General features: G+C 39.6%; 2 protein-coding genes across 2 annotated transcripts in view; one reads left to right on the top strand and one right to left on the bottom strand.

Annotated features, from left to right (window-relative positions):
- The first annotated feature begins 1,065 nt into the window (after positions 1-1,065).
- ASTE1 (asteroid homolog 1) lies at positions 1,066-12,411 on the top strand. Its single transcript, XM_007937409.2, has 4 exons — positions 1,066-2,370; positions 7,970-8,177; positions 10,388-10,583; positions 12,081-12,411. The coding sequence occupies exons 1-4, from the start codon at positions 1,066-1,068 to the stop codon at positions 12,409-12,411; spliced, it is 2,040 nt and encodes a 679-aa protein (XP_007935600.1).
- An 11,954-nt stretch (positions 12,412-24,365) lies between these two features.
- Positions 24,366-25,631, bottom strand: part of ATP2C1 (ATPase secretory pathway Ca2+ transporting 1) — a 249,252-nt gene continuing 247,986 nt past the window's right edge. Inside the window, exon 27 of the mRNA XM_007936854.2 lies at positions 24,366-24,496. Within this exon, the coding sequence (XP_007935045.1) occupies positions 24,366-24,496 (131 nt within the window). The remainder of the gene's footprint in view (positions 24,497-25,631) is intronic.

Raw genomic sequence — 25,631 nt, 5'->3', positions numbered from 1 at the left:
CCTGAGACGGAGCAAACTTCCCAGAAAATTACTTTGTGCTGCTCCCAACAGAAATACCCCAGGTGGATAACTTTAACAATCAGCAGGTACTCATTTTCTCACAGCATATTCCACCACGGAGTTTACAAAGACTTATGGCTAGAAAAGCCACACTATGTAATTTATTACACCACATTTGGTCATATAGTCAGCAGGGACAAGGCCCTGGAGAAGATATGCTTAGTGAAATAGAGTATCAGTGAAAAAGGGGAAGAACCTCAGCACAATGGGTTGACATACTGGCTGCAATGATGGGCTGAAGTGTAGCAACAATTGTGAGGATGGTGCAGGACTGGGTAGTGCTTTGTTCTATTGTACGTAGGGGTGCTGAACGTCAGAACCGAACCAATGACCCCTGATGATGACAACAAGAAGGAACAATTCATAGCAGGGCAAACCAGTTTGGTCATGGCCAACAAAGCAAAACCAGAATGGACGTGAATTTTTTTAATTGGGATGATCTAGAATGATAACCAAAACAGGAAAAATTGTGGATTGAAGCCATGGAATGAGAGACTTGGAAGAGGCATACTGAGTCCTTTCAGGAGCCTTATGTATGAGGTATAGCAAGGATTGTGAGGCTGGCACAGGACCGGGCAGTATTCCGCTCTGTTGTACATAGGGTTGCTATGGGTCAGAGCTGACTCAGCAGCACCTAATAACAACAACATGTATGAGATTGGATTTTGGCAGGACTTTGGAGAGCTACACACATTCAAAGTGACGTCTTTGAGCAAAAGCACCACTGTTTCTGACTGTGCTCAAAATCTAACAGGCAAGAGATTTGGTTGCTATGCAGTAAATATGCTATCCTTGTTTTCTAAGAGGCAGATTTTCCGGCAGGGCTTTGGCCTATAATTTTAAAAATTGGTCTGTTCTAGTTTTGCTTCCTTGACTGTGACTGAACTGGGAGGAACCAGTTTGGGGCTCATTTCTTACCATTTGCTGTTGTTTTGATGGTGCTGGAACTATAACCAGCATCAATTTTTTTTATTCTTTTAAACAGGAATTCTTCCCACTGTCACCATGGGTATCCGGGGACTAATGAGTTTTGTGGAAGATCATCGTAACGAGTTCTTCACTGATTTGAAGTTGCGGGACACAAAAATTATCATTGATGGCTATGCGCTTTTCCATCGGCTCTGCTTCAATTCAAACTTGGAGCTCCAGTATGGAGGGGACTATGATTCATTTACAGATGTTGTACAAGAATTTTTTGAATCACTGTTTGCTTGTAATATATGTCCATATGTTGTATTAGATGGAGGATGTGACATTTCAGATAAAAAGCTTACAACTTTAAAAGATCGGGCTAGAGAGAAGATCCAGATGGCCCATTCCCTTTCTATTGGGGGAGGTGGGTGTGTGTGTCCTTTACTCATCCGAGAAGTTTTCATCCAGGTTTTGATCAAGTTGCAGGTATGTTTTGTCCAGTGCTTTTCAGAAGCAGATCAGGATATCGTGACACTTGCTAATCATTGGAATTGCCCTGTTTTATCATCAGACAGTGACTTTTGCATTTTTGACCTAAAAGCTGGCTTTTGCCCCTTGAATGGCTTTCAGTGGAGAAACATGAACACTATTAAAGGCACACAAAACTACTATATCCCTGCCACATGCTTCTCTATTGATGCCTTCTGCCATCACTTCAGCAACATGAATAAAGCTCTGCTACCTCTCTTTGCGGTGCTGTGCGGAAATGACTATATCAATCTGCCCATCGTAGAGGCATTCTTGAGTAAAATACGTCTTCCTGTGGGAGCTACCAGTCTTAAGGGGAGGAGACATCACCGAGTTGTGGGACTTCTGAATTGGTTGTCTTGTTTTGATGACCCTACTGAAGCACTAGATAAAGTTCTAAAGTTTCTCCCAAAAAAGGATCGAGAAAATGTCAAGGAGCTTCTCTGCTGTTCCATGAAACAGTACCAGCAGTCCCATGTGAAGCTGCAGGACTTCTTCCAGCATGGTGCTTATGTCTGTCCAGACTCCTTGAATCTTAGCTTACCAGAATGGGTACTAGTGGCTTTGGCCAAAGGCCAGCTATCTCCTTTCATCAGTGATGCTCTGGTGCTGAGACGGACCATTCTCCACACACAGGTGGAAAACATGCAGCAACCAAATGCCCACAGGATAGCCCAGTCCATCCGGCAAATCATCTACGGGATTCTTTTGAATACTTGGCCGCATCTGGAAAACACATCCTGGAATGTGTCATCTCCTCAGCCTCTAGCTGTCAGCGAAGTGGAAAGGGTTCATAAAAGTATCAAAACATCAATTGTTCAAGCTGTAAAACTGCCTGAGGATCATTCTGATTTAAACAAATTGATGGAGGTAAGTACGGTACCAGTGGAATCTTTGTAAAGCACTTCACAGTTGGAGTGCTTTCAATGGGTCTATTAACCCAAACTCACTGCTGTTGATCCGATTCTAACTCTTGGCGATCTTACAAGACAAGTAGAACTTCCTCATAGGAGTTCTGTGGTTTCCGTAGAACTTCCATAGCCTTAAGTTTTCCAAGGCTGTGAACTTTACCAAAGCAGATCACCACGTCTTTTCTCTCATAGAGCCACTGGCAGGTTCGAACTGCCAACCTTTCAGTTAGCAGCTGAGCACGTTAACTACTGTGCCACCAGGGCTCCTTTCATGTATATTTTCTTGCTTTATTTAGTATGACAAACTTAGGTAGGTTGCTATATTGCCCCAGCTTATAGCTCAAACATGGGAGGTGAGTAAACTGCCCTACTATCATAGCCAGTGTGTCAGTGGTAGGACTCAAGGCTAGATCATTTAGCTCCACATCATCCATTTCTACTGTAATTCAGAGGTCTGTGTTGTTATCTTTGCAGTTATTGCTACTCTCTTGATGCTAGCTATCAATAGACTGGGTAATGTGGCTTTTTTAAAAAAAAGTCTTAACTGCAAAGGAAAAAAAATGTATGCTTATAGGCACTGATGAAACTAACATTTCAGACTGTATCAGATTTCAGTTAATATTAGTACTGATGCTTAAGTCTAATTTTTTGTTTTCATTGATGAGGACTTTCAGGCTTTCAGTTTGTGGCATCATGATGATTTTCTTGGTTTGATCCTGAAAATATGTCACGTAGCCTAACTTGGTGTTTCTTAAACCTGAGTAATGCTCAGCGCAGTTCCCTTTCAAGGCAATAAAAGTCTCATAGATCACCCCAGTGTTGACTTAATTTAGTTGCAATATTACATAAATATATGAAAATATGTATATATATGAAAGTATGCTGATAACACATTAAGTTTACAAAGTAGATGGAGATAAACTTACAAAACCTATTGCAGTGCCCATTGAGGAGTTTCTTAGAGTCAACTCTACATTCAGACTCATCAGACTACAACAGGCCATTCTTGGCAACAGTGTACTCAGAAAGATCTAAAAGAACCAGAGCTGCTTAGCAGGGAATTACTACTGGCCTCTAGTGGGTAGAGGCAAAGGATGCAGCTTAACATCCTTTGTTGCACAGGACAATGCCTAACAGCAAAGAATGATCTGACCTAAAATGTCAGTGGACTGGGGGTGAGAAATTCCTGGCCTGCAGAGCTGACCAGGAACTAGCTGCTTTGGCATCCTCATGTGTGACAGCTCGGGCAGGAGGAAATGAGACTGGCATTAGGTGGGTGCAACAGCTTCCTTGGCAATGGAAAGGACTGCTAATGGGGCAGAGTTTCTTTTTGGGGTAATGAAAATGTTCTGGAATTAGTGGTGATGGCTACACCACAGTGTGAATGTACTAAAAGCCACTGGGCTGTACATTGAACAGGTGAATATTACGGTATGTAAATTATATCCCCGTTAGATATTTGTTTACAGTTCAAGTGTAGATTATACATCATTTAGTGAACAATGCTAATGACTAATAGTCATTAGTTTCATCCTTAGTAACACGATAATCTACCTTTATCAGGTTTCCAGAGTTATGGAGCCAGAAGGGGAAGCATAGATCAGATTCTCAAACAGAAGCACTTGGTTAACCCTTTACCCATACCAATAAAATGTTAATTAGCAACGTTCTGAAAGATATTTTGCTGAAATTAAATTTCTACTCATAAATGGGTTGGTTGGTTATGTTGTAGTGGCCTTACTTTATGCAGCTTTATTGAAGAGTAGATGGCCAGGAACTGCACATGATAGTGGGCACTTTGATGAGCTGTGATTTGTCTATACATCTGGGAATCCATCCCACAACTGAAATAACATACTCATCACCCCCAAAAGTTCCCTTGTGCCCCTTTGTAATTTACCCCTCCCTCACTATGTACATAAAGAAAAGTGCACAGAAATTATATGGCTTGATGAAGTTTCACAGACTGAACACACCCCAGTGGCTTGTCCTGGTCACCCCTCCTTCCCACTCTAGTCACTGTCCTGCCTTCTAATAACAGAATAGTTTTGTTTTTTTTTTACTTTATAGAAATGGAATCATACATTTGAACTCGTTTATATCTGGCTTTTATTCAACACAATGCTTTTGAGATTTGTCCATGTCAGTATGAGCAGTTGTAGTTTATTGATGCTCATTGCTGCGTTTTACTGCATTATGAGAATATACCACAATTGGATTTTCCATTCTACAGCCAATGGGCATTTAGGTAGTTTCAAGGTTTGGCTCTTGTGAATAGCACTGCTATGAACATTCTAGTGTACATCATTTAGTGAAAACTGGACACATTTCTACTGCACATACACCTAGGAATTGCTGGGACATAGGATGCCACAAATGGTCTTCCAATTAGTTGTGCTGATTCCCATCAGTAGTATATGAGAGTTCCATTTACTTTTCACTTGTCAATACTTGGAAGTTCTAAAGTTTAGCTGTTCGGCTGGTGGTACAGTGGTATCATTTTAGCCGTTTTGGTTTGGTATGTAAGGGTTATAATTTGCTTTTCTCAGATGATTAATTTGAGGGCATTTTCATATGTTCATTGACCATTTGGAGACTGATTTATGTGGAGTTTCTGTTCAATCCTTGCCCGTTTTTCTGTTGTGTTGGCTTTTTGTTGTTGATTTCTGTGTATGAGTCCTTTGTCAAATACCCTGTATTGTGAGTAGCCTCTCCCATTCTGTGGGTTGTCTTTTCACCCTTTAGTTTATTTTGACAAACAAAAGTTCTTAATATAGTCCAGTTTTTATTATTCATGGATATCACATTTGTGATGTAAAAAAGGATTGCCTACTCTGAGCTTTATTCTAAAAGTTTTATTGTTTTGCCTTTCACATTTAAACTTACATCTATCTGTTGTTGTTGTTGTGTGCAATCAAGTCAGACCCGGCTCATAGTGATCCCTGCTTGGGTTTCCAAGGCAGTATCACTCTGGAAGTAGATTGCCCAACTTTCTGAGGAGTGGCTGGTGGGTTTGAACTACCAGCCTTCTGGTTAACAGTCAAGTCCCTTAGGCACTATGCCACCAGAGCTCCCTAAATCTATCTAGGTTTGATTTTTATGTGGATGGTGTGAAGTAGGACTTCCTGTATAGGAATCCTATTGAATTGATTCAATCAGTGCCAGTTACACCTTCTGCTAAGTGGAGATGACTTGAGTCTCTTACTGCTTACTTGTCTTCTCAGAGTCGTGTGAAATTTTAATTCACCCTCTGCTGTGATGTCATTTAGCTGAATACAATTCTATATTTAGCCCATATTGTTGGCTCTAATTAGCCCATGATAACTCTAAATGGTAACAGGTGTAAATATGATTCCAAATGCAAATGCTCATACAAGAATGGAAACCTTGTGACAGTATTTAGTCATTTTGATGTTGTTTCTTAAAATGATGTGATAATAAATAATTAAGTATCTGCTTTATGCCAGCTGATAGGAACCTTATACAGTTGCTCATTTAATTCCCAGAGTAACCACATCAGGTAAGGTTTCATTTGGGTTCTATTGGCTGCAGTAGACAAGAGTGTCACTTGAGTTAACTGAAGAAAAGGGAGGTTAGTTGTAAGAAGACATGGAAGTGGATCCTTCCTGGAAGTGAGGCAGGGCCCAGAGCAGCTTCTCAGGGTGTCTGTGCCAGGTGCTCTGGCAGCGTCCTCTGCGGGTGTGTGCTTTCATTTCTCTGAGAGAAAGAGATTGTCACATGGGAGTAACCTAAACAGCTTGCCAAGGGCTGTGAACAGAGAAAGCCCCCTTCTGGAAAGAGCTGAGGACTGGTGGGGTCCTTGAAGCATCTTTTGCAATGTATTATAGATGCCCATTTTACAGATGATCAATCACACTGTAGAGAGCCTCAGAAACTTGCTCATGGCTAGAGAGTTTGTGGGGGCAGAGCAAAGCTTTAGTCATAAAGTTATAATTTAGATTGAGAAGTCAATAATTTAAGCATTAGATGTCAGAAAAGGATTAGTATATTTTCCTACCTTTACTTGCTATATTTTTCTACCAGTTTAGGAAATTAAAAAGTAGTTTTTATTTTACTCTAAATTTAAGTAGGTAATGCTGTTTCTAGTAGGGGTGATTGATTATACTGTAAAGCACTTTATATATCTCTAATTTAAAAAAAAACTTTATCACTGTCACGGTATTATCAAAACAAGTATTTAGAAAGTCTGTGATTGAATGCTCTCATGCATTGATGGAACAATTTTGACACCTGTTTTATTTCAGGTTAACATTTCTGTTCTAAGTTGTCAGCTACATTTGACTACTAACTAGGTGCTGGGTGTTGAGAAATGTGCTAGACTTTCTCTTCCTTCCAGAAAGTTAAGAGAGAAACCCTTTTCTGGAGGTGTGTAGACACTAGAATACAACTGTTTGTTTGTTTGTTCTTCTCTTAGGGTTTGGTTGTAAAGTCCTCCAGAAGGTGCCTTTTCAATAGTCCTAGTTTTTCTGTCTCTAAGAATATGTAACCTATAAGATCCTTTATGGTTTTGAAATACTAAAGATGCACTTAATTAAAAAGTATTTCAACAAGAAGACTGCATAACTGTTTATTTCTTGACTTTTATTTCAGATGCACTACAGAGCTTAGTGTTAAGATGAGTGTGGCAGGTTATTGCATGCACAATGCAGATAGTCCTTAAAATACTCCCATCACTCTTTTTTTTTTTTTTTTTTAATTGTGATTTGGGTAAAGATTTACAGAGCAGGTTCACTTTCCATACAGCAGTTCACCTGCACTTTGTCTCATGACATTGACCACAGTTTACCACAGTGCAATAGCTCCCCTCCCACTTCCTCCCCATGGTTACCTCTTCCCAGTGTCCATCCCTCCATGCACTCCTGCCCCCTGAGCTGTCTCCTGTGCATAAGCAGCCCTTCTTTCTCCCATGATTGTTCTCTCCAAGGAAATACTCCCATCACTCTTGAATGTAACCCTAACCTTCACGTGGCCTCTCTGGGATGATGTGGGGCAAGAGAACAGTAAAACATTCAGGCTGGGGAGGGACACGGGGCAGGACCCAGGCAAATACTAGGCTGTATGATGTGCTGCAGAGAGTTTGCATAAACCAAGAGTTTGTATTCTGGAGGTAATTGGGAGTGGTTTCATGAAGATGATAAGACAACCACTTAACTGACAAGAGTAGGGTTTCCAGAAGCATAGATCTTTGTTTCTCAGAGTTCTGCATCTGAGTTGCTAGTTAAAATACAGGTTCCTGGGTTCCCTCAGACTTAAACAAAATCCTAATTGGGGCAGGGGCCTGAGGATTTGAATTTTTAGCATGCCTCCCAGTTTGTTTGATGCCAAGGGCGGGTAGCTCAGGTAGATAGTCCAGCCATTCAGTCAGCAATATGAAGTGCTTATTAATGTTCTAGATGCTTTGAGGGTGGCTGATTTTTTTCCACAGGAAGATGATTTGAAAAGCGACACAGCAGTCTCTTGCATTATCTTCATGCTAGGGGGGAATAAAAAAGGCATTCTCCAAAGTAACCTGCAGGATGTGGGGTATATATTTTCAGCTTCCTTTGGAAAAACGAGAGATGCTTCTGTTAGAAACCCTGAAGGTGAAACGTACTATCCTGGATCCAATCCCTACTTCATTGAGGTTGCCCATTGCTGTCAGTTGCTATTGGTTGCAGCACGCGGAGGCCAAGGCAAAGCTGCATCACGTACAGGCCTTACTGCTGGGGATGCTGATAGGGCCCTTGCATGCCATCAAGAGCCCTGGTAGGTATCGGGAATTTCCAGGAGTGTGCTTTTCCATGTTTCTTGCATACACGCAAAGGTTGAAACAAATAAAATATATTTGGATTATTTATTCTCATCAGTTTATATCATAAAAGAAAAGGTATCAAAGTATCATTCACTTGTTGATAAATACATTTGGTACAGAGTATTTGTGGACAGTGCCAGGCTTCATGCTGGAGGACTTGACTGCAGTGGTGCAGCAGTGAAGAAGAGCTGGCACCTGATGCTTTCTTGTGACTTACCTGATGGGTGCGTGTGCCAGTTGCATTCTCTATTCCATGTTCCTCATCCCATCGTCAATAGAGCAGCAACATACCCCAAGAACTTAATTAAAATTGCCCACTGGAGAAAACTTCTGATATCTATAACCATCATAAATATTTATGTTTGTGTGCTCCATTTTGTTTTTAACCTTTTTATTCCCTCCATTGTAAATTTCAAATAATATGTAAGTAGAAATAGTAACTACTGTTACTAGTAGATAAATACACTTTTTGCTGCATCATAGCTCTTCAATTCTATGATGCAATTAATCTCTTTAAAAGACCTTGAATTCAGTAGCACTTTAAAGAAACATATTTAAAGTTGTCACACTCTAAACCAGTACTTATATGATAGCCATCTGTGGTTATTGAAATTTAAATTAAGTCAAATTAAAAATTCAGCTTCTCAGTTGCACTAGCCACATTTCAAGTGTTCAGTGGCCACATGTGGCAAGAAGTGACTGTATTGGACAGTGCAAATTCAGAGCATTTCCATCACTGGGGAGGGTTGTGTTAGACAGTGCTACTCCAGTGTTTACTTTTTAAAAATAAGTTAAATGAAATAGCATGGGCTGCAAGATACCCCAAGTTTTAAGGCTAAAGTGTAAGAGTACCTGTCAGAGGGACAGTTATGTGAAAGCAAAATAAATGATTTAAGGCACACTAGCTCTGCTGGTAGGAGCTCTGGTAGCTCTGGTGGCACAGTGGGTAAGGCATTTGGCTGCTTACCCCAAGGTAGGTGGTTCAAACCCATCAGCAGCTCCATGGGAATAAGATGAGGCAGTCTACTTCCATAAAAATTTACAGTCTTGGAAATCCAATGGGAGTCACTATAAGTAGAAATTGATTCGATGGCAGTGGGTTTTAACTGCCCTAAGTGCTTCCTGAGTGATGCAAACAAGTTAGGGAGCTCGGTGCTAACCCAGAGGTTGGAGCTTTGAGTCCACCCTGAGGAGCCTCAGAAGAAAGGCCTGGTGAGCTACTTCTGAAAAACATGCCATTGAAAACCCTGAGGAGCAGAGTTCTGCTCTGACATGCATGGGTCACCATGAGTAGGATTGATTAACTGGACCGCAACTGGGAAATGCTTTAACACACTAAGGTAGGTGTTTCTTCTCCCTCAATTCAAAATCCGTATCTCAGAGCACAAGACTTTAGCAGAGTCCAACAGAAAGTGCATGCCAAGGGTCTGTTTCTCTTCTTTTAGGGACTGTGGACCCCACACCCAGGCAGGCTCAGCGCCCTGCTGTTTGCTAATTAGTCAAAGGTAGGCCTCCTTTTCATCATTTTCAAGTTGATGCAGATGTCATTTTGTGTTACCTGCTCAAAGCAGCCTGCAGCAGCTTAAAGCTGAGTGCACACAGCATGGTTTCCCAGCACTGCCTCTTGCCCCTTCTCCCCTACCACTTCCAATTGATGATCCCTCAAAATCTCTGAGTTACCTCCAGTTTTTCTCCCATGAATTGAAGGCTAAAATGTGCTTTGAACATACTGCGTGCTGCTTTAAAACAAATGCACTGTAGCATGGGGGTTTTCCATGAAAGGAAGTTGAGTGAAAAGGAACAATAAGGAGAATGATATTTAATAGTAATTTGTGTTTTTTAAAGATGCAGACCTAGGATTTGGAGAGTTCAGGTATCAGAGTGTTTAAGGTCAGGTAGTGAACGAGAACTTACTCCAAGGACAAAATTGGACAAAATCACTTGGGTTCAGTAAAATTAAGCTATCATTAAAAAGATACCTCACTATAAATATTTCAATTTAAACAACAAGGCTTTTACTTGGGAGTTAAAATAGTAAAACACCAAAAGAGCAAAGCATTTGAGCCTTGTAAACTAATTTTCTTTAGGAAGTTTGTTGTTTTATATGTGAAGAATCACAAGGATGTTTTTGGAAATAATGTCCTCGGGCCATTTCTTTATCTAGATAAGGAAGATGTGAGGGAAGATGGCGCTAAGATGTTGTACAAAGAATTCCACCGAGTGAGGGAGCAGGCCCGGCTGAGGAGGAGGTTGGACCTGGACACCGCACACGTCTTCTGTCAGTGGCAGTGCTGTCTGCAGATGGTGGTCTATCTCAACCAGTTGCTGTCTGCTCCTCTGCCAGAGCCAGACCTAACTCGGTAAGCACCGTGCAAAACTTTAGTTCAGGTGGACACCCACAAGAGAGAAGTACTTATGTTTAAAAGTTTGTCTTTCATAATTAATCTCGCTGTAATTGATCTTGGATCACTTTTCTAACTGAAGAGCTAGAAATGGGGAAAATATTTTTTCTCTATTTCCAAAGGATGTTTCCATGATTAGATCCATGATTTTTTTAAAAAATCAGTTCTTTAAAATACTAATACGAGAGAAAGAAGCAGTTGTTAGTAGGATATAACTCATTCCTAACCTCCTTCAGGTCTTTGCTCAAATGTCACCTTTTGGAGGCATTTTCTGCCCGCTCTGTGAAACTACTTCTCTGCTCCTTTCACTCTTGTTTTTTATAGTACTTCTTACTGCCTGACATAGCACTCACTCAATCACTCATCAAGTATTTTTTAAGTGGCACCTCTGTGCTAGGGATATAGTGAACAAAATAATAAAAAAATCTGTGTTCTCATGTGCCTTCTATTCCAGTGAGATGACTATCAGCCATCTAAGTGGGCTTTACCCAGGGCTGTGGTTTTGCCAGACAAGTTAGAAGGGAGAGGCAGCAAGGGACTTGAGCCTGTGTCCCAGGGAGTGATCATGTTTGCCTGTGGAGTTTAAGCTGGGTAAAAAAATTAAAAAATAAAAGCTAACAGTAAGGTGAAGGCCAGTGAAAAAGTGGTGAGCTAACTGGATTGTCCCTCCTGGTGATTGTCCAACTGGTAAAAGAGGGATGGTTAGAGAGGATGGAGTATTTGAGATTGTATGTTTGTCCACTAGAATGTAAGCTCTGTGAGGGTAGGGAACTGTCTATTTACTGTTGTAGCCCCACTATCAAGCATGCAAGTTAAGTACTCAAATATTTTTTAAATGAATGAGTGGTATAGAGACATACAAAATATGCTGATATGACTTTCAGTATGTTTCAAGATGAAAAACTTCCTAGCAATAAATAGTGTATCTCTGGGCCTCATATCTAAGCTATCCTTAGAGCCTTCTACTGAATAGGATTAATTGGCCTTTGGCCTACAGATTCTTTCATTCTTTACTTTTTAGGTCACCCTTGGCTTGGAGCCAGTTGCAAAATCCGTTAGCATTCATCATTTAATATGCTGATAAATTTGTTAAATATCGCCAGCCAATAATTAATCTTTGTAATAACAAGTTAGTTCCTTCCTTCAAGAACAGTTTGTTGTTGTTATGTGCCGTCAAGTCGGACCAGATTCATAGCGACCTTGGGTTTCCGAGGGAGTATCACTACAGAAGTATATTGCCCCATCTTCCTTCCGAGGAGTGGCTGGTGAGTTTGAACCGCCAGTCTTCTGGTTGGTAGTCAAGTGCCTTAGGCACTATGCTACCAGAGCTCCTAATTTTTCAGAAGCAGTAAGAGTTCTCAGTGTGTTTCTCAGTTTGTTTCTGCTACATTAATGACAGTTGTCCAGTACATTGACCCTAAGCTTTAACAATACACTTTTTTCTCCCTTTGACAGAGTGTATAGTGGAACCCTGGTACATGGACTATGCCAAGAGCTACGAGCATCAACGTCTGTAGAAACTCTCCTGAGCATGTGTCCTGAGGCAAAGCAACTCTATGAACATATGTTCAATGCCATGCAGTTACATGCCCCTCCTGAATTATTCCTACCAAAGGGTAAATCAAATTCAAAAAAGAAAAGGCGGAAGAAACCAAGTACCAACTGTCCAAAGAGTAGAGTGGGAACCACCTCAGGTCACAGGTGTTGGTCCAAAGGAAGCAATCGATTTGGGCTGTTAACGGCTGAAAACTTGGAGGAACATACTGAGCCTCCAGAGTCTGAGTAAGCTCAGTCTGCAGCCGGATGTGTACTTAAAATGTTCCCGTTACTCACCTTGAAATGATTAACTCTTCTCTTTGGCACTAACCTGGATTAACAATACAGTAGGTAATCTTTGAACTCTAAGATTTTTGTATTGATTTTAATAAATACAACCTGATTTAAGAAACTTCTGTATTTCTTAAACACACATTTGAAAACATAATTATATTCCTCATGTTCCATTTCAGTTATAATCTGTAACCTTTGAATTGCAGCAACTCAGGCAGCTATATTTTCAGAGTAGGAGTCCTACTTCTGTTACTTCCTATGATTAGAAGTTGAGTTGTTACCATTTCAAAAACTTTACAAAACGGACTCCTCTTCATACATTAGTATGAGAGGTCTGTCTGGGCCATCAAAGTTAGAAGTAAGGACACTAGACAGGAAATTATATTCTTCAAGTTAAGCACTTAGTAAATGAGACCATAGCAGGGTTGATGAGCACTTTAGAGATACTCCAGATTTTAAGGCAGAAGTGGACACTGTAATGGGCAAAATAAGAAACAACACCCTGAGCTGCTAGATCTATAGGAGGAAAGGGGAACCAGTGAGAAGAAATGAAGAAAAGATACATGCAGCAATATCAGACTCTAGACCCCTTTTCATACTAACATTCTTGACCCACTAATGGGATGTGAAATTAACTTAATGGGTCATAACTAGCATTTTCAAATGAAAAAAAAATTACCACACATGTATATCATGAATTAAGATTGCTGTGCAAAATGTATTTCTTCTTATGGGTTACAGTAAAAAAAAAGTCTGAAAGGTTCTTTTCTGGAACACACCAAGGCTGCTAAAAATATGGAAACCAACAGATTTGGAAGGTGCTGGCCAGTTCCAAATAAAGAACTTGAAGAGAAAAAGCAAGTGCAATGAATAGATCTGTGCAAGATTTGAGAATCTGAAGTATATTCCAACCTTCATTTTACTTGTCTTCACACAAACTGTGTTCCTCCTTTCTTTTCTACTTTACCAATGGCATATTCCATCAGTTATTAAAGGCTGCTTTAAGATCACCCTGAACAGGCCTGATAAACAATTTTCTCCACTTTTGTGATAGCTGTATGTCAACTTGGCGGGGCCTGGTTGAGTGGCTGGGCAGCTGGTGGTAGTTATTCCCCATTATGAGACTGGCAATCAACTCCATGGTGGGATCTATCACAAACAGCTGAGTAACTGCCATTGGGATGTGGTCTGCTTCCCATATATAAGCAGCAGCTTTGGGAATGGTCTCTACCTTATGGCACCTTGAGCCCTGCATGTAGCCATGTTGTTGTTCAGCAGCCTGCCATGCTCTGCTGACCTTGGGACTTTGAATGGACTTGAATCAATGGCCTGCTGTGTGGTTTGGTAACATTGGGACTGTGCCTTTTTACTTGTCAGCCTTGGGCTTGTCAGCCTCAGCAGCCAGCAGCTGCCTGCGTGAAGAAAAGCCTCCAGCTTCAGTGGGCAGGGAGCAGGAGGCAGAGCTGAAGCCCAAGGCTGAGGGGCTTTCCCCCAGCCCCTAGAGCCTGGCACTTTGAACTCAGGCTTAAAGCCTCCAAACTAAGAGAATAGACTCCTGTTTGTTAAAGCCATCCCCTTTGTGATATATTCTACTCAGAACGGCACAGAGGTAACCAGAACAACCTTCCCAGAATAAGCCATACTCTTAGGGCATCAGCTAGTGTCAACACACCTCTCACGTATTGACTGGCTTTAGCCATTTACAAAAAGCAAAAATACAATCTCATTTGCCCCTAAAGTTTTCAACCCCCAAAACTGATTTCTATTTCAAATAAGAGTTCCTGAAAGAAGTTTTTCCTTATTTTAGGAAAGCGTGGTAGTAGTTTTTATGTCTAATAAAATAATGGTAATGAGATTATTCCCAAAAGTATGAAGAGCAGTCAAGTGTCTCCATTTGTGAGAAGTGTCTTGCAAACAGTGTATCTAATGGGGGTCATATGCATGTAAGACCTTGATTATATCAATACTCTTTTTCCTTAATTACCTCCTGGAGTTTGAGACAACTGGAAATTATAATACCAATATGAATGTCCTGTTTCTACATTAATCATCAACACTGCCCTTTAAAACCATTCCTTCCCACTTCCATATGGGCAGATAACTGATTTAATAGGTACCAAACTGGAGAGTGTATGGGCTACAGAATTTAATTAAAAGTCAACTAAATTCCACTAGTCATCATTTTCTTTCATTTAAAGGAGTATTCTAAGCAAAACAGTCCTTTAGCAGGCTTAAGAAGAAGTCAGGTTCCCTTCTCTAGCCACTACCATTAAGAGTCACTTACCTGAAATTATCCAACCTCATAGGAATAAAAATAACAACATCCTCATTTACTCTTTGTGAGAACCCAGGAAAGCTACCTACTGCTGTGTGTGTCCTCTCTGCATGTACTGGACAACTGGTCACAGGCACATTATAGGACACCTGACGGAGCTTACCAAAGAAATAAGACATGATGTAGACAGTGAATCTGCATTCTTGGAACTGGTTTTTGACTTGGCTTTAAGGGGCAAGGATGTAATTCAGATCAGGTACAGAAGGAACCAGGGAACACCTGTGTAGAAGCAAAATGTTAATAGTCCCACATTCTAATGGTGAAATGTGTTAACTTGGTTTTTCAACTCTTTAGAGTCTGTTCCTCCTGGCTCAGTTCTAGCAAATGAAATCTCACCTAAGTTTTGGAGGTGAAAGGCTTCAGTTAGCAAAAGGAACTTTAGGGATAAACTTGGAGATAAATAGGTTTATTAGAATGTAACCATATCCTGTATTTGGTGATGATGAAATTAGACTTGAAATTTTTTTAAAAGCCCCAGTCAAGACACCTGCAACTCAAAATTTTTAGAGCCTATAAATACACTCCTTAAAAGCCATTAATGCCAACTGACCATCATAGGAAAGAATTCAAATTGATGGTTAGGATTTTAGGCAATAAACAACCATTCTTTTACAGTTAAAAAGGTCTTAGAATTATCTTCTTATGTGGATAAAGATAATGAGTTAACAACTACACCTCAGTTACCCTACTTACAAAATGAGGATCATAATAGTTGCAATTATTGTCTAAGGATTAAATAACATGTACTTTTAAGTCACTTTGCACAGGGTCTGGTACTAAAAACATGGAACAGATAATAACCATTATTTTTATATCCACACCTGAATAGCAAGAGCAAAGCAGGGATCTGGGAAGAAGTGAGAGAATACTGAGAACTATGAAGGCACCACGAGACTAGTGTTGCCTCTTTATGAGTCGGAAGAGATCAGCGTTATCCAATACAGCTAAAATAGGCCAGAACATGTGAAGGAAACATTACAGGAATTACAGCATAGTAGTCAGGCTGAAGGCACACTGGAGAATGGAGACGTGCCCTAAATAAGTAAGTAAATAAATAAATAGATGACCAAGCTCAATCTCAGAAAATAATGAAATCATGAAAACAGACCAGAAGGAACTACTCCGGCACGAGCACTCGTGCCCCTCTCTGCCCTTTCTCCTGTTTTCTACATTTCCTGTACTGCTTTTTAAACTCAATTTAGATGAACCAGAGGTATGTTCAGAGATAGGGGGAAAAAGTGTTAAGAGCAGCTATTGCCACTTCCTGGAAACTCCCTCTTCCTGCTACCAGGGTTATATCCTGGCCCTACCCCACAGTCCATAATAGGCCCCAGCTGTCTGGTTCCAGGTTTCACTTGGTGCTGCCATCTGCATACACTGCTTGACTACTGGCATACCATGAACACCAAGCAACACCCGGACAGCAGCCAGCACCAGTGCCAGCAGGAAGAATTTCACTTCTGCAGAAGGGTAACTCTTGGTGGTACCTGACTCCAAATGTGGTGACCTTATATTTTTAATGGGGTGGTTGGGGGAAACCTCATTTCAAGTAAAGGCAGCTGAATATGATCTGTACTTTGTACCAGTTTAAGTATCTTTTCTCTTGGACAGATGTATTAGAAAGATGTCTCCCAGCAGCAAATTTCTGAGCCATACATGACAGGTTATTTTTGCACTTCTTTCCAGAGATCTCAATAATACCAATTCAAGACCAGCCAACTATAAGAATTCTGAGAACCTCATGCTAAGTAGGAATTTTAAAATTCAAAGGCAGGACTGCACCAGGTCATTTACCAGTCTTAAAATGGCAGAGACAGATGGATAATAAGTGGACAAGTGTTTCCAACAAGTTGCACTGGATTCAGCTTTCAGGGAGAAAAAAAGTCACATGAACATTTTGCAGTGCACATTCCTATTGGTATTGACTTCATCTTTTTAGAGATCTATTTAAAATAGCTGTCTTTCTCTTGACATTGTGTGTGTATATGAAGGAGCTCTGATGGTGTACTGCCTAAGGCACTTGACTGGTAACCAGAAGGTTGGCGGTTCAAACCCACCAGTCACTCCGTGGAAGGAAGACTGGGTGATGTACTTCTGTAAAGATTTACCACCTCAGAAACCTAAAGGGGGTCTTTATGAGTCAGAATAAACTCGATGGCAATGAGTTTATATCTATATATGTGTGTGGGTGTTTAAAAAACAATTTTTCTATTACCACTCTGGGGACACTTAGAGATTTCTGATAACACTGTTATCAGAATCGGGGAACTTAGGGATGCCTTTGGGGGAAAAAAAAAAAGCTGATGTTAACTTACAACCTGATCACACTCATCAACACTAAATATTAGAATGTACTCATATTGGAATTTTGATCATGCATAGGACTAAATCATTTGACTCAAAAATTATGCTATCATGTGAACTAGCATACAAAAGTAGGAACATTTCTCAAGTGTCTTTTTACATATAATTAATCCTTTTTGAGGATTAAGTGAGGAGCTAGTAAATCATGTTGAAAACTGCCACGTGACTGTCTAGGACGTGCCCTGTCTGCACCTCTGCTTCATGTGTGTTAAACAGCACTGAGGAAGTCAAAGGGCGTTGACATGGGAAAAGTTGACTTTGCACAGAGGCTCAATGCCTACTATCACAGATACACAGTGATTCACTTTATGTTTGAAGATGTATAAGGATTATATGGATTCACTAATGTCAGTAGGTAAGCTTACTCTGACAAATATGGAAACAATTTGTGGTTAAACAGATACTAACATTATTCTGAAAATGGGGCTTGTAAATGTACCAATGAGAACTGTTATGCTACAGTAATGTATCACTTTTATGCCTTTATTAGAACACTGGCAGGAACTCTCCCTTTTCAAATTTCCTATTCGTCATTCATTTGTATAGGATGGTGTGTAGCTGGGAAGTGGGCAAATCAGTAGTTCTGTTGTGGATATGCAGCTGGGTATGTATCTGGAGCTTAAGGAAAAGTCAAGGATAAAGATTACATTAAAACCTTGATATTTATGATCTCTGGGTGCCGAGATCATGAAATGTTTTCTCTATTTACAAAATGTCTCCAATGAGCATGATGTAATTTAATCAGAGAAATGTTTAACATTTGAAGCCTCTGGAAAGATGGTATCAATAAAGCAAGGTTGCAACATTACCCTGCCTTGCCCCAAGAAACTATCAAAAATAAGACAGGTAAATGGGGGTGGGGGTATGGGGGAGTGTGCAGCCTTCAGTGTTGAAATCTGGGACTGGTGACATTAAAAGCTCAAGTTTCTAATCACAGAGCACCATAGCCTTTCTAGTTCCTAGGCAAGTTCTTTAAGACGAACTATTAAGAAATTGACCCTACTATGGTAACTATCATCTATGTTGTAAAGCAGTAAGCTGCAGAAAACTAGGGTGGCCTATAAAAAGAACTAAGAAATAGTGCCATGGTAACTTTTTAGAAATACAAGAAATATGCAGTATGTTTTGGTTTAGAATGTTCTGTTCTGAGAAAATCAGTCAAAAAGTGTATTTACCCTCAGACTGGGCTGTCAGATATTGTGGTTTCCACTATTAACATTGTCCTCCCTAAGCAAGATAATACGGTCTATTCAAGTCAAATGTTTGTGTGTATTAGAGGAAACACCAAATGAGAAGGAAGGCCCTACTTTTTCTTCTGCACCCAAAGGGGTGGACAGGAGCAGAGACACCAATGAGGAGCAGATTCTGCTTCTTATGGATAAAAGCTTGAGTGAGCAGAGAAATAGTGTGTGTGTGTATGTGCACATTTGAGAGCGGGCACACCTCACATGGGACAGCAAGTCAGAACTCTCCATCCACTGTAAGAATAAGGGGGCTAAGTGATGAGGTGGGACCAACCAGAGACAGGTATCTTCCTTGTTAATGATGATCTGAGAACAGCCTGAGACTCCTTCTCCACACAAGAGTCTTGGTGGAGCCTGACATCCAATCTGCTACCAAGTGTTTTCATCCCAGAGGAAGCACTTGTCGGGATGCTGAAGGGTAAAGAAAACTGATGCTACATCCTTTTTGGTCCACTGAATGTAATGCACAGGACTAGTTTCCTTTCTTTTCAAATATCTAAATGAGGGGAGGGGGTCAAAAAACTTTATATGTAAAGGCCAGAGAGTCATTATTTTAGGATTTGTGGACCATACAATCGATCACAACTACTCATCTCTAGTGCTGTAGCATCAAAGTGGTGACAGACAATATGTAAGTTAATGTGTTTGGCTCTATGCCAATGAAGTTTTATTTACAAAAACAGGCAGTACGCTAGTTTAACCCAAGAGATGTAGTTTGACAACCCCAAAACTAAATCAGTAGTCCTATGTAGGTTAGGTAGGGTGGATTAAAATAAACCGTTTCAATAAGCTGTCACTCCTCTAGCTAATTCATGGGCCATCTGTACTAGATGCATATACAAAGATACTTATAAAATCTAATGTACTCATGCTATGAAATCATGGATGAATGTGAGAGAGGAATGTAAATGAAAAATTACTCATTTATAATGCTGCAATGTTGATCTACTACTACTATAGTCTGACATACCTTTCCTGTCTGCACACATTTTCTACAAAATCATCCGTTCGTTCAGCTCCAAGAATAATGTTTTTAAAACTCACATACCAAGTCACTTCATAATATGCTTTTGAAATGCAGACTTGGTGAAAACTGGTACTTGGTCGAGGCATTACATAGTTATTTTCTCTAAGACCACAAGATGGCACCAAATGGCCATTTCTCAACTTAAACTCCCTGCCAACTCAAAGAGACTCCTCCTTGGATTTCTGCGTTATCTCTACTGAAGTAGATTGCCCAACCTTCCTTCTGAGAAGTGACTGGTGGGTTTGAACCGCCAGCCTTCTGTGTAGCAGTCAAATGCCTTAGGCACTATGCCAGCAGAGCTCCCTATTTCTCAACTTAGAGGTTATTCAACACTATCTATCATAGAGAAGGTAGTATTAGAAAACTGCTTTTAATGTGGTTGCGTGGATTAGTATTTAATACTGCATTAAAAAAACACATTTTGTTTGAATTTAAGAGCTAGAAACACAGAGCACCAAAATGGACTTCTGAAACTCGTAAAATAATTTGCCCAATTTCCATCAGTGACTTCTCAGTGAGATGTGGTTTCTGCTCAAAGTATTACTAAACAGAGCAATGCAGATACTGCTAAAGAAATAACAGTGATGGGAAAAGCTGGGGGATTGACCTGAAGGGCAGTTCTGACAAGTCTAACAGCTACAGAGGCACCACACAAAGCTGGGCCTTTGCCAAGATATTTGTCAATCTGGTTTGTACTAAGCAAAACAGGATAAGAACAGGAAGTCAGATGTGCAATGCAACCTGCATATGAAACATTGTCTACGCTGAACATAGGTCCTTAGTCCCATAGCATGTGCATTCATTGTGTGCACAGGAATGCCATTTAGTCAAAAATAATTTTTCTTTTTTCAAGTTGTTTCAAAAAGAATGGAGCTCTGGTAGCATAGTGCCTAAGGCATTTGACTGCTAACCAGAAGGCTGGTAGTTCAAACCCACCAATCACTCCTCGGAAGGAAGATTGGGCAAGGTACTTGCACAGAGATACTGCCTCAGAAACCCAAGGAGGGCTCACTGAGTCAAATCAACTTGATGGCAGTGAGTTTGATTTTTTTTTTTTTCAAAAAGAATTTCTAAGGATCAAAACAAATGAGTAGAGTTTTTACTCTGCTCCCCAAACATCAACACTTAAGTTTATTCTAAATGCAAAGAGAAGATTCTATCAAATTTCTGTCTAGACTTAGCAACAAAGTGGCTTGGACTTAAATTTTGCACACTTTCTAAAATTAAAGCCTATGATTTTATGCCCAAACTGAAGGCTACATTTACTCTTAATAGTGTTTATAAGCAATTGTACTACACACACACACACACACCCCTTTAGAGCTATGTGGAAAGGTTTCACTCAACAGGACAGTTAACATGTCAGCTGGACTTAAAATCACACTGAATAGGGTATTATTTGATTATGATAATCACTGTCAATAAGTTGTATTCCCATAAAATGCTGAATTGGCACAGCGCATGACAGAGATATTACACTATCAGCAATAACCAACTCTGGCAAGCAAAACCCAAAAAAGTTTTTAAGTGAGTCAATAGTCATTAACAGTTAACTAAGCTCAAGGATGCTTAATTATTAGGGTGATTTTTTTGTCCAGTTAGTATCAACTGAGATTAATATTTATCTGTACCACGTATGCATATCAACTACTGTTCAGATTGCAAGAGCTTGACCTTTTTTTTAAAAAAAAAAAAAATTGAAAAGATTTTTCAAATGCCAATGTCAAGGGAAACTTCTAATTAAATGAATGTTGGACATATTTTAATGTGTGTATTTTAAAATAAATGTGCCAAGATCAACACCAGCTCTTTTGAGAAACAACTTGCCAACAGTTGCATCCATTACTACCCCTGTCCAAGGGCTCCTGAAGGACAGGGGTGCTGTCATCCTTCTATACTTCTAATCACATTCCAAGTGTTCACTAAATGTTTACTGGGAAGACAAACAATTCATCCATCTAAATTCTTATGTTAAGCTGTATGTGGTAATAAGCTGCATATGAATTGCCAAATGACAGAGGTCCCAAGACAAGATATTGTTTACCACCAATTCGTTTCAGTGAGAACCTATTTTAAGTATTGCTAATACTCATTTACTTAAGTAACATATTAAAAAGATCAAAACTCAGTGTTTGCACAAAGACCACCCTGTGTGGGCGTGAAAGGTGCAGAGCATGCCTGATGTAGATGAGCTGCAGGCCACTGCTGTGAAACAGAGCCCTTCTCCTGAAGGGCAGAATCATGAAGTTGTCTGGTTTGGCACTTGTTTCATCTTCTAAGTTACCTTAAAGTTCCTCGTTTTCTTCCTGAAGATATTCACATTTTAGTGACTTTGGGGCGAATTAACTTCACTGGCTAGTATAACAGGGAAAAATCAAGTAAGTTCATATTATTAAGGAATCTAGCAAGCCCTGAAGATTGGGTGGCACAAATGGTTTGCATTTGACTACGAAGCAAAAGGTTGGTGATCTGAATCCACTCAGTGGCACTACTGAAGAAAAAGGCCCAGTGATCTACTTGCATAGTATTTGTTGTTGTTATTGTTGCTAGTTGCTATCAAGTCGATTTCTACTCAAGCTACCTCATGTATGCAGGCTACAACTGCTCCACAGGGTTTTCAAGGCTGTGACTTTTCAGAAGCAGACCACCAGGCTTGTCTTCTGGGGCACCTCTGGGTGGGTTTGAACCGTCAACCTCTTGGCTCGCAGTCAGGCCCTTAACGATTTGTGCCACCCAAGGACTCCATCTGATAGCCACTGAAGACTCTATCAGTTTTACTCTTGGAACATGTGGGATGGTCACCATCAGTCAAAATCAATTCAAGTGCAACAGGTAGCAAGGCTTGGGCCAGAAAATCGAATGAAAATTTTAAATTTATGTATTAGCACATTTAAATGAGCCATGCTAATTTAGATGAATATACAATGGAAAATCAAAGTCTGGATGTTGTTGATTTATAGTGTACATTGAGCTTCTTTTTAAAACACAAATTCTATATACTATGAACATTCCCTAATTTCTTTATCTTCAACATCCCTATGGATAATTATTAATGCTGACAGTCCCACAGGAAGTCATTAACTTAAAAGATCTCATTTTTTGTGGTTCAAAAACCAAATGGAAGGACAAACACATGTATTTTATACTACCATACTCTGAGCCTAAAATTCAAGGCAAGAGATTGACATGCAAGGAACATGTACTTCAAGTCTTTGTAACAGAGAAGAAAACTCATTACAAAATTTAGGCATGAGATATCCAATCACTATCAATAAAGTTGATTACAACATAGCCTCCATGTGAAGTAATGAAACCGAACAATGTACAATTGACTATTCAGCCTTAAAGGGTAAAGTAGAATAAACTGCAGACACCTCAGGTACTAAACTGTTGCAGGACTCAAAGAACAGACCTTTTTCCCTATCACTGAGGACAGTAATTTCAGTGCTAACGTGCAGTTTAATATTGGTGATAAAAATTAAGAGTGGCTTATCCTGACAGTTTTTAAAATGTGGAATTTTATCATGATATAAAACTTACTAATGTAAAGAATAATTAAATCTGTAAGAATTTAAAACCCATTTCTGTTTACAGTGAGAAATACTAAACAGGATCATTGATTTCTAATTTTGAAGTTCTGGCCCAAATATTCCATACACTTGGAACAAGCTACCTACATCTCATCAAGTTGTTACAAAGACTCTTGGCATTACACAGAGCAAATCTATCTACTTGTTTAGCATGCCCAGTGGAGCACAAAGGCGGCAGAGGATAAATGATAGAAGGAGAAGGGATGGACTCAGGGCTGTGCCGTGGCCAGCTGCAATACAGGCCAAAGAACATGCAGGTTCATGAAGCACAAGGTCAAGCACACAATCTTCCACTTATATTCTGGTTCATGAATTGTCTGTGTTCAGGCATTTTTATTCTTTAAATGTAGCAACCTATATATTCCCTGAAAAACATGCTTAAAAACACACACAAAACACTAAAAATAATGAAAATCAATTATTCAGCTGAGGTACTGGATTTATATTTAGGGGATAACAAAATGATGTTTGACAAAGTATGTATTTATATTTAACTCAAAAGGAGGCATGACACATTAATATACTTTGTTATAAATTTCAGCCCAATCATTCTTAAATGTTTCTGACTCTATGACTAAGTGTTAATTACAGACACTGATACCTAAACTAGAATGCCACCTGATAGCCCTGTATTAATTTTGCTACATTAAGGACTCATACCTAAAAAAGAAAAGCAACCATTTACATTTACTAAGAAAAGCAAACATTTACTTCAAATTGCAGTATAGGCTTTTCAATCACAAAAAGAAAGAAAAGAACAGTGATTTGACAGTGGTCACATCCTGTGCAAAAAACTTGAGATACAAAAATGGTACACAAAATTTCGGAGCTGCTTACATTGCAGGAAAAAGAAAATACAGTAGCTGAAACATGGCACTCCTGGACTCAACAGCTAAACCAAAGAGAATGCCTTTAAAATGATAAAATTTATTTTTATTAGTAAGAAAGCCCCACCACCATAAATAGTACAATATTTAAAAAAAAAAAAAAAATTATATCTATCTAAGATAGACAGTGTATTTGTACTGTAGACCTCTTTAAGTGCAGAAGGTGATTCAGGCTTCGCCTTTTTTTTTTTTTTTTTTTTTAATTAAATAACTGCCCATATGCTTCCACTCATACCGCAAAAGCCAATTTAAATGAAGAGTTATGTTATTAAAGTTGCATAATTTCATTTAGGTCTGCCAGCAGGTTAAAGTCTCAAATCAAGTCTTGAACATTAATGCTCATTTTTTTAGTCAATGAAAAGTTTAAAAGTTCTCAAATCTTCATTTATCCTCTTGAACTTGCCCTTCCAAGTGCTTCTCAGGCTTCAATTCCCAGTTTGCAAATAAAAGAATGCAATATGCATCATACTTCAAGAAAAGATGATGGTGTTGAACTAACATGCTTCTGGATCTTTTCTCTGCTCCTTTCTACCTTCTTGATAATTTCTGCCACTATGCACACTGATGAGGTGAGACCCAAAAGAAACAGCAGATCTGCAAGAGAAAAAGAATTGAGATTTTACAATTCTTTGAAATACAGCTGCAAACCTTAGTAAAGCTTACATTTTCCTGCATTTTACCATTGCTTTTAAATATAGTTTCATAACCATTCCATGAGATTAAACACTTTCATCCTCAGTTTAAAAACAGGAAAAGTAAGGCTCAAAGTTATTACATGACTCATCCAAAGACTAAGACCTCCATCCTCTGACCACTTTCCTGAATCATTAGTTACCCTCAGGTGGTTGGTCTTTAACAGTAACACAACCAAGAGGAGTTTAATGGAAGAGATTACACTGCCTATAAAAAGCACTTTTTAAGTAGTGTTAACTATGTAATTGAAAACACCTCTGGTAGCATAGTGTCTAAGGCACTTGACTGCTAACCAGAAGGCTGACAGTTCAAACCCACCAGCCATTCCTCGGAAGGAAGGTTGGGCAATCAACTTCTGTATTGATACCACCTCGGCAACCCAAGGAGGGGTTGCTATGAGTCGGGTCCAACTTGATGGTACATAACAACAACAAAACAAATGTGACGGAGTGCCTAAGGCACCTGATTGCTAACCAGAAGGCTGGTGCTTCAAACCCACCAGCCACTCCTTGGAAGGAAGGTTGGGCAATCTACTTCTGTAGAGATACTGTCTTGGAAACCCAAGGAGAGGGTCGGATTCCACTCCATGGCATCATGCCTGCATTCAAAGTCTACAGGAACTATTCTTTTAAAGACCATGCCTTTATAGTAATATCCACACACTCTCAATTCTTATTTGGCGCTTAAAAAATTGCAGCTATCTCCTTAAAACTCCTTTTTAAAAGGAAGGGACGTTAATATGGAAGCAAAATACAGAAATTATACTAGATCAACTTTAAAGTGCTTTAACTTATAGAAAAAATACAATGAGGCTGTATCATTCATTTTCATAAATCTACAACGCTAACTTAAAACCCCAAGACTTAATGGTAGCATTACTATGAAACACATCATCATTTCTCACACTTACATATGAAAATTAATTTTTTAATATACCATATCCTGGGGAGCTCTGGTAGCATAGTGCCTAAGGCACTTGACTGCTCACCAGAAGGATGGCGGTTCAAACCCACCAGCCACTCCTCGGAAGGAAGGT

The sequence above is a fragment of the Orycteropus afer genome, unplaced genomic scaffold (assembly GCF_000298275.1).
Source record: "Orycteropus afer afer isolate SDZICR_OR568_19922 unplaced genomic scaffold, OryAfe1.0 scaffold00003, whole genome shotgun sequence".
NCBI classification, from domain to species: domain Eukaryota; kingdom Metazoa; phylum Chordata; class Mammalia; order Tubulidentata; family Orycteropodidae; genus Orycteropus; species Orycteropus afer.
The sequence above is the reverse complement of the archived record's forward strand: the minus strand, read 5'-3'. Positions and strand labels throughout refer to the sequence as shown.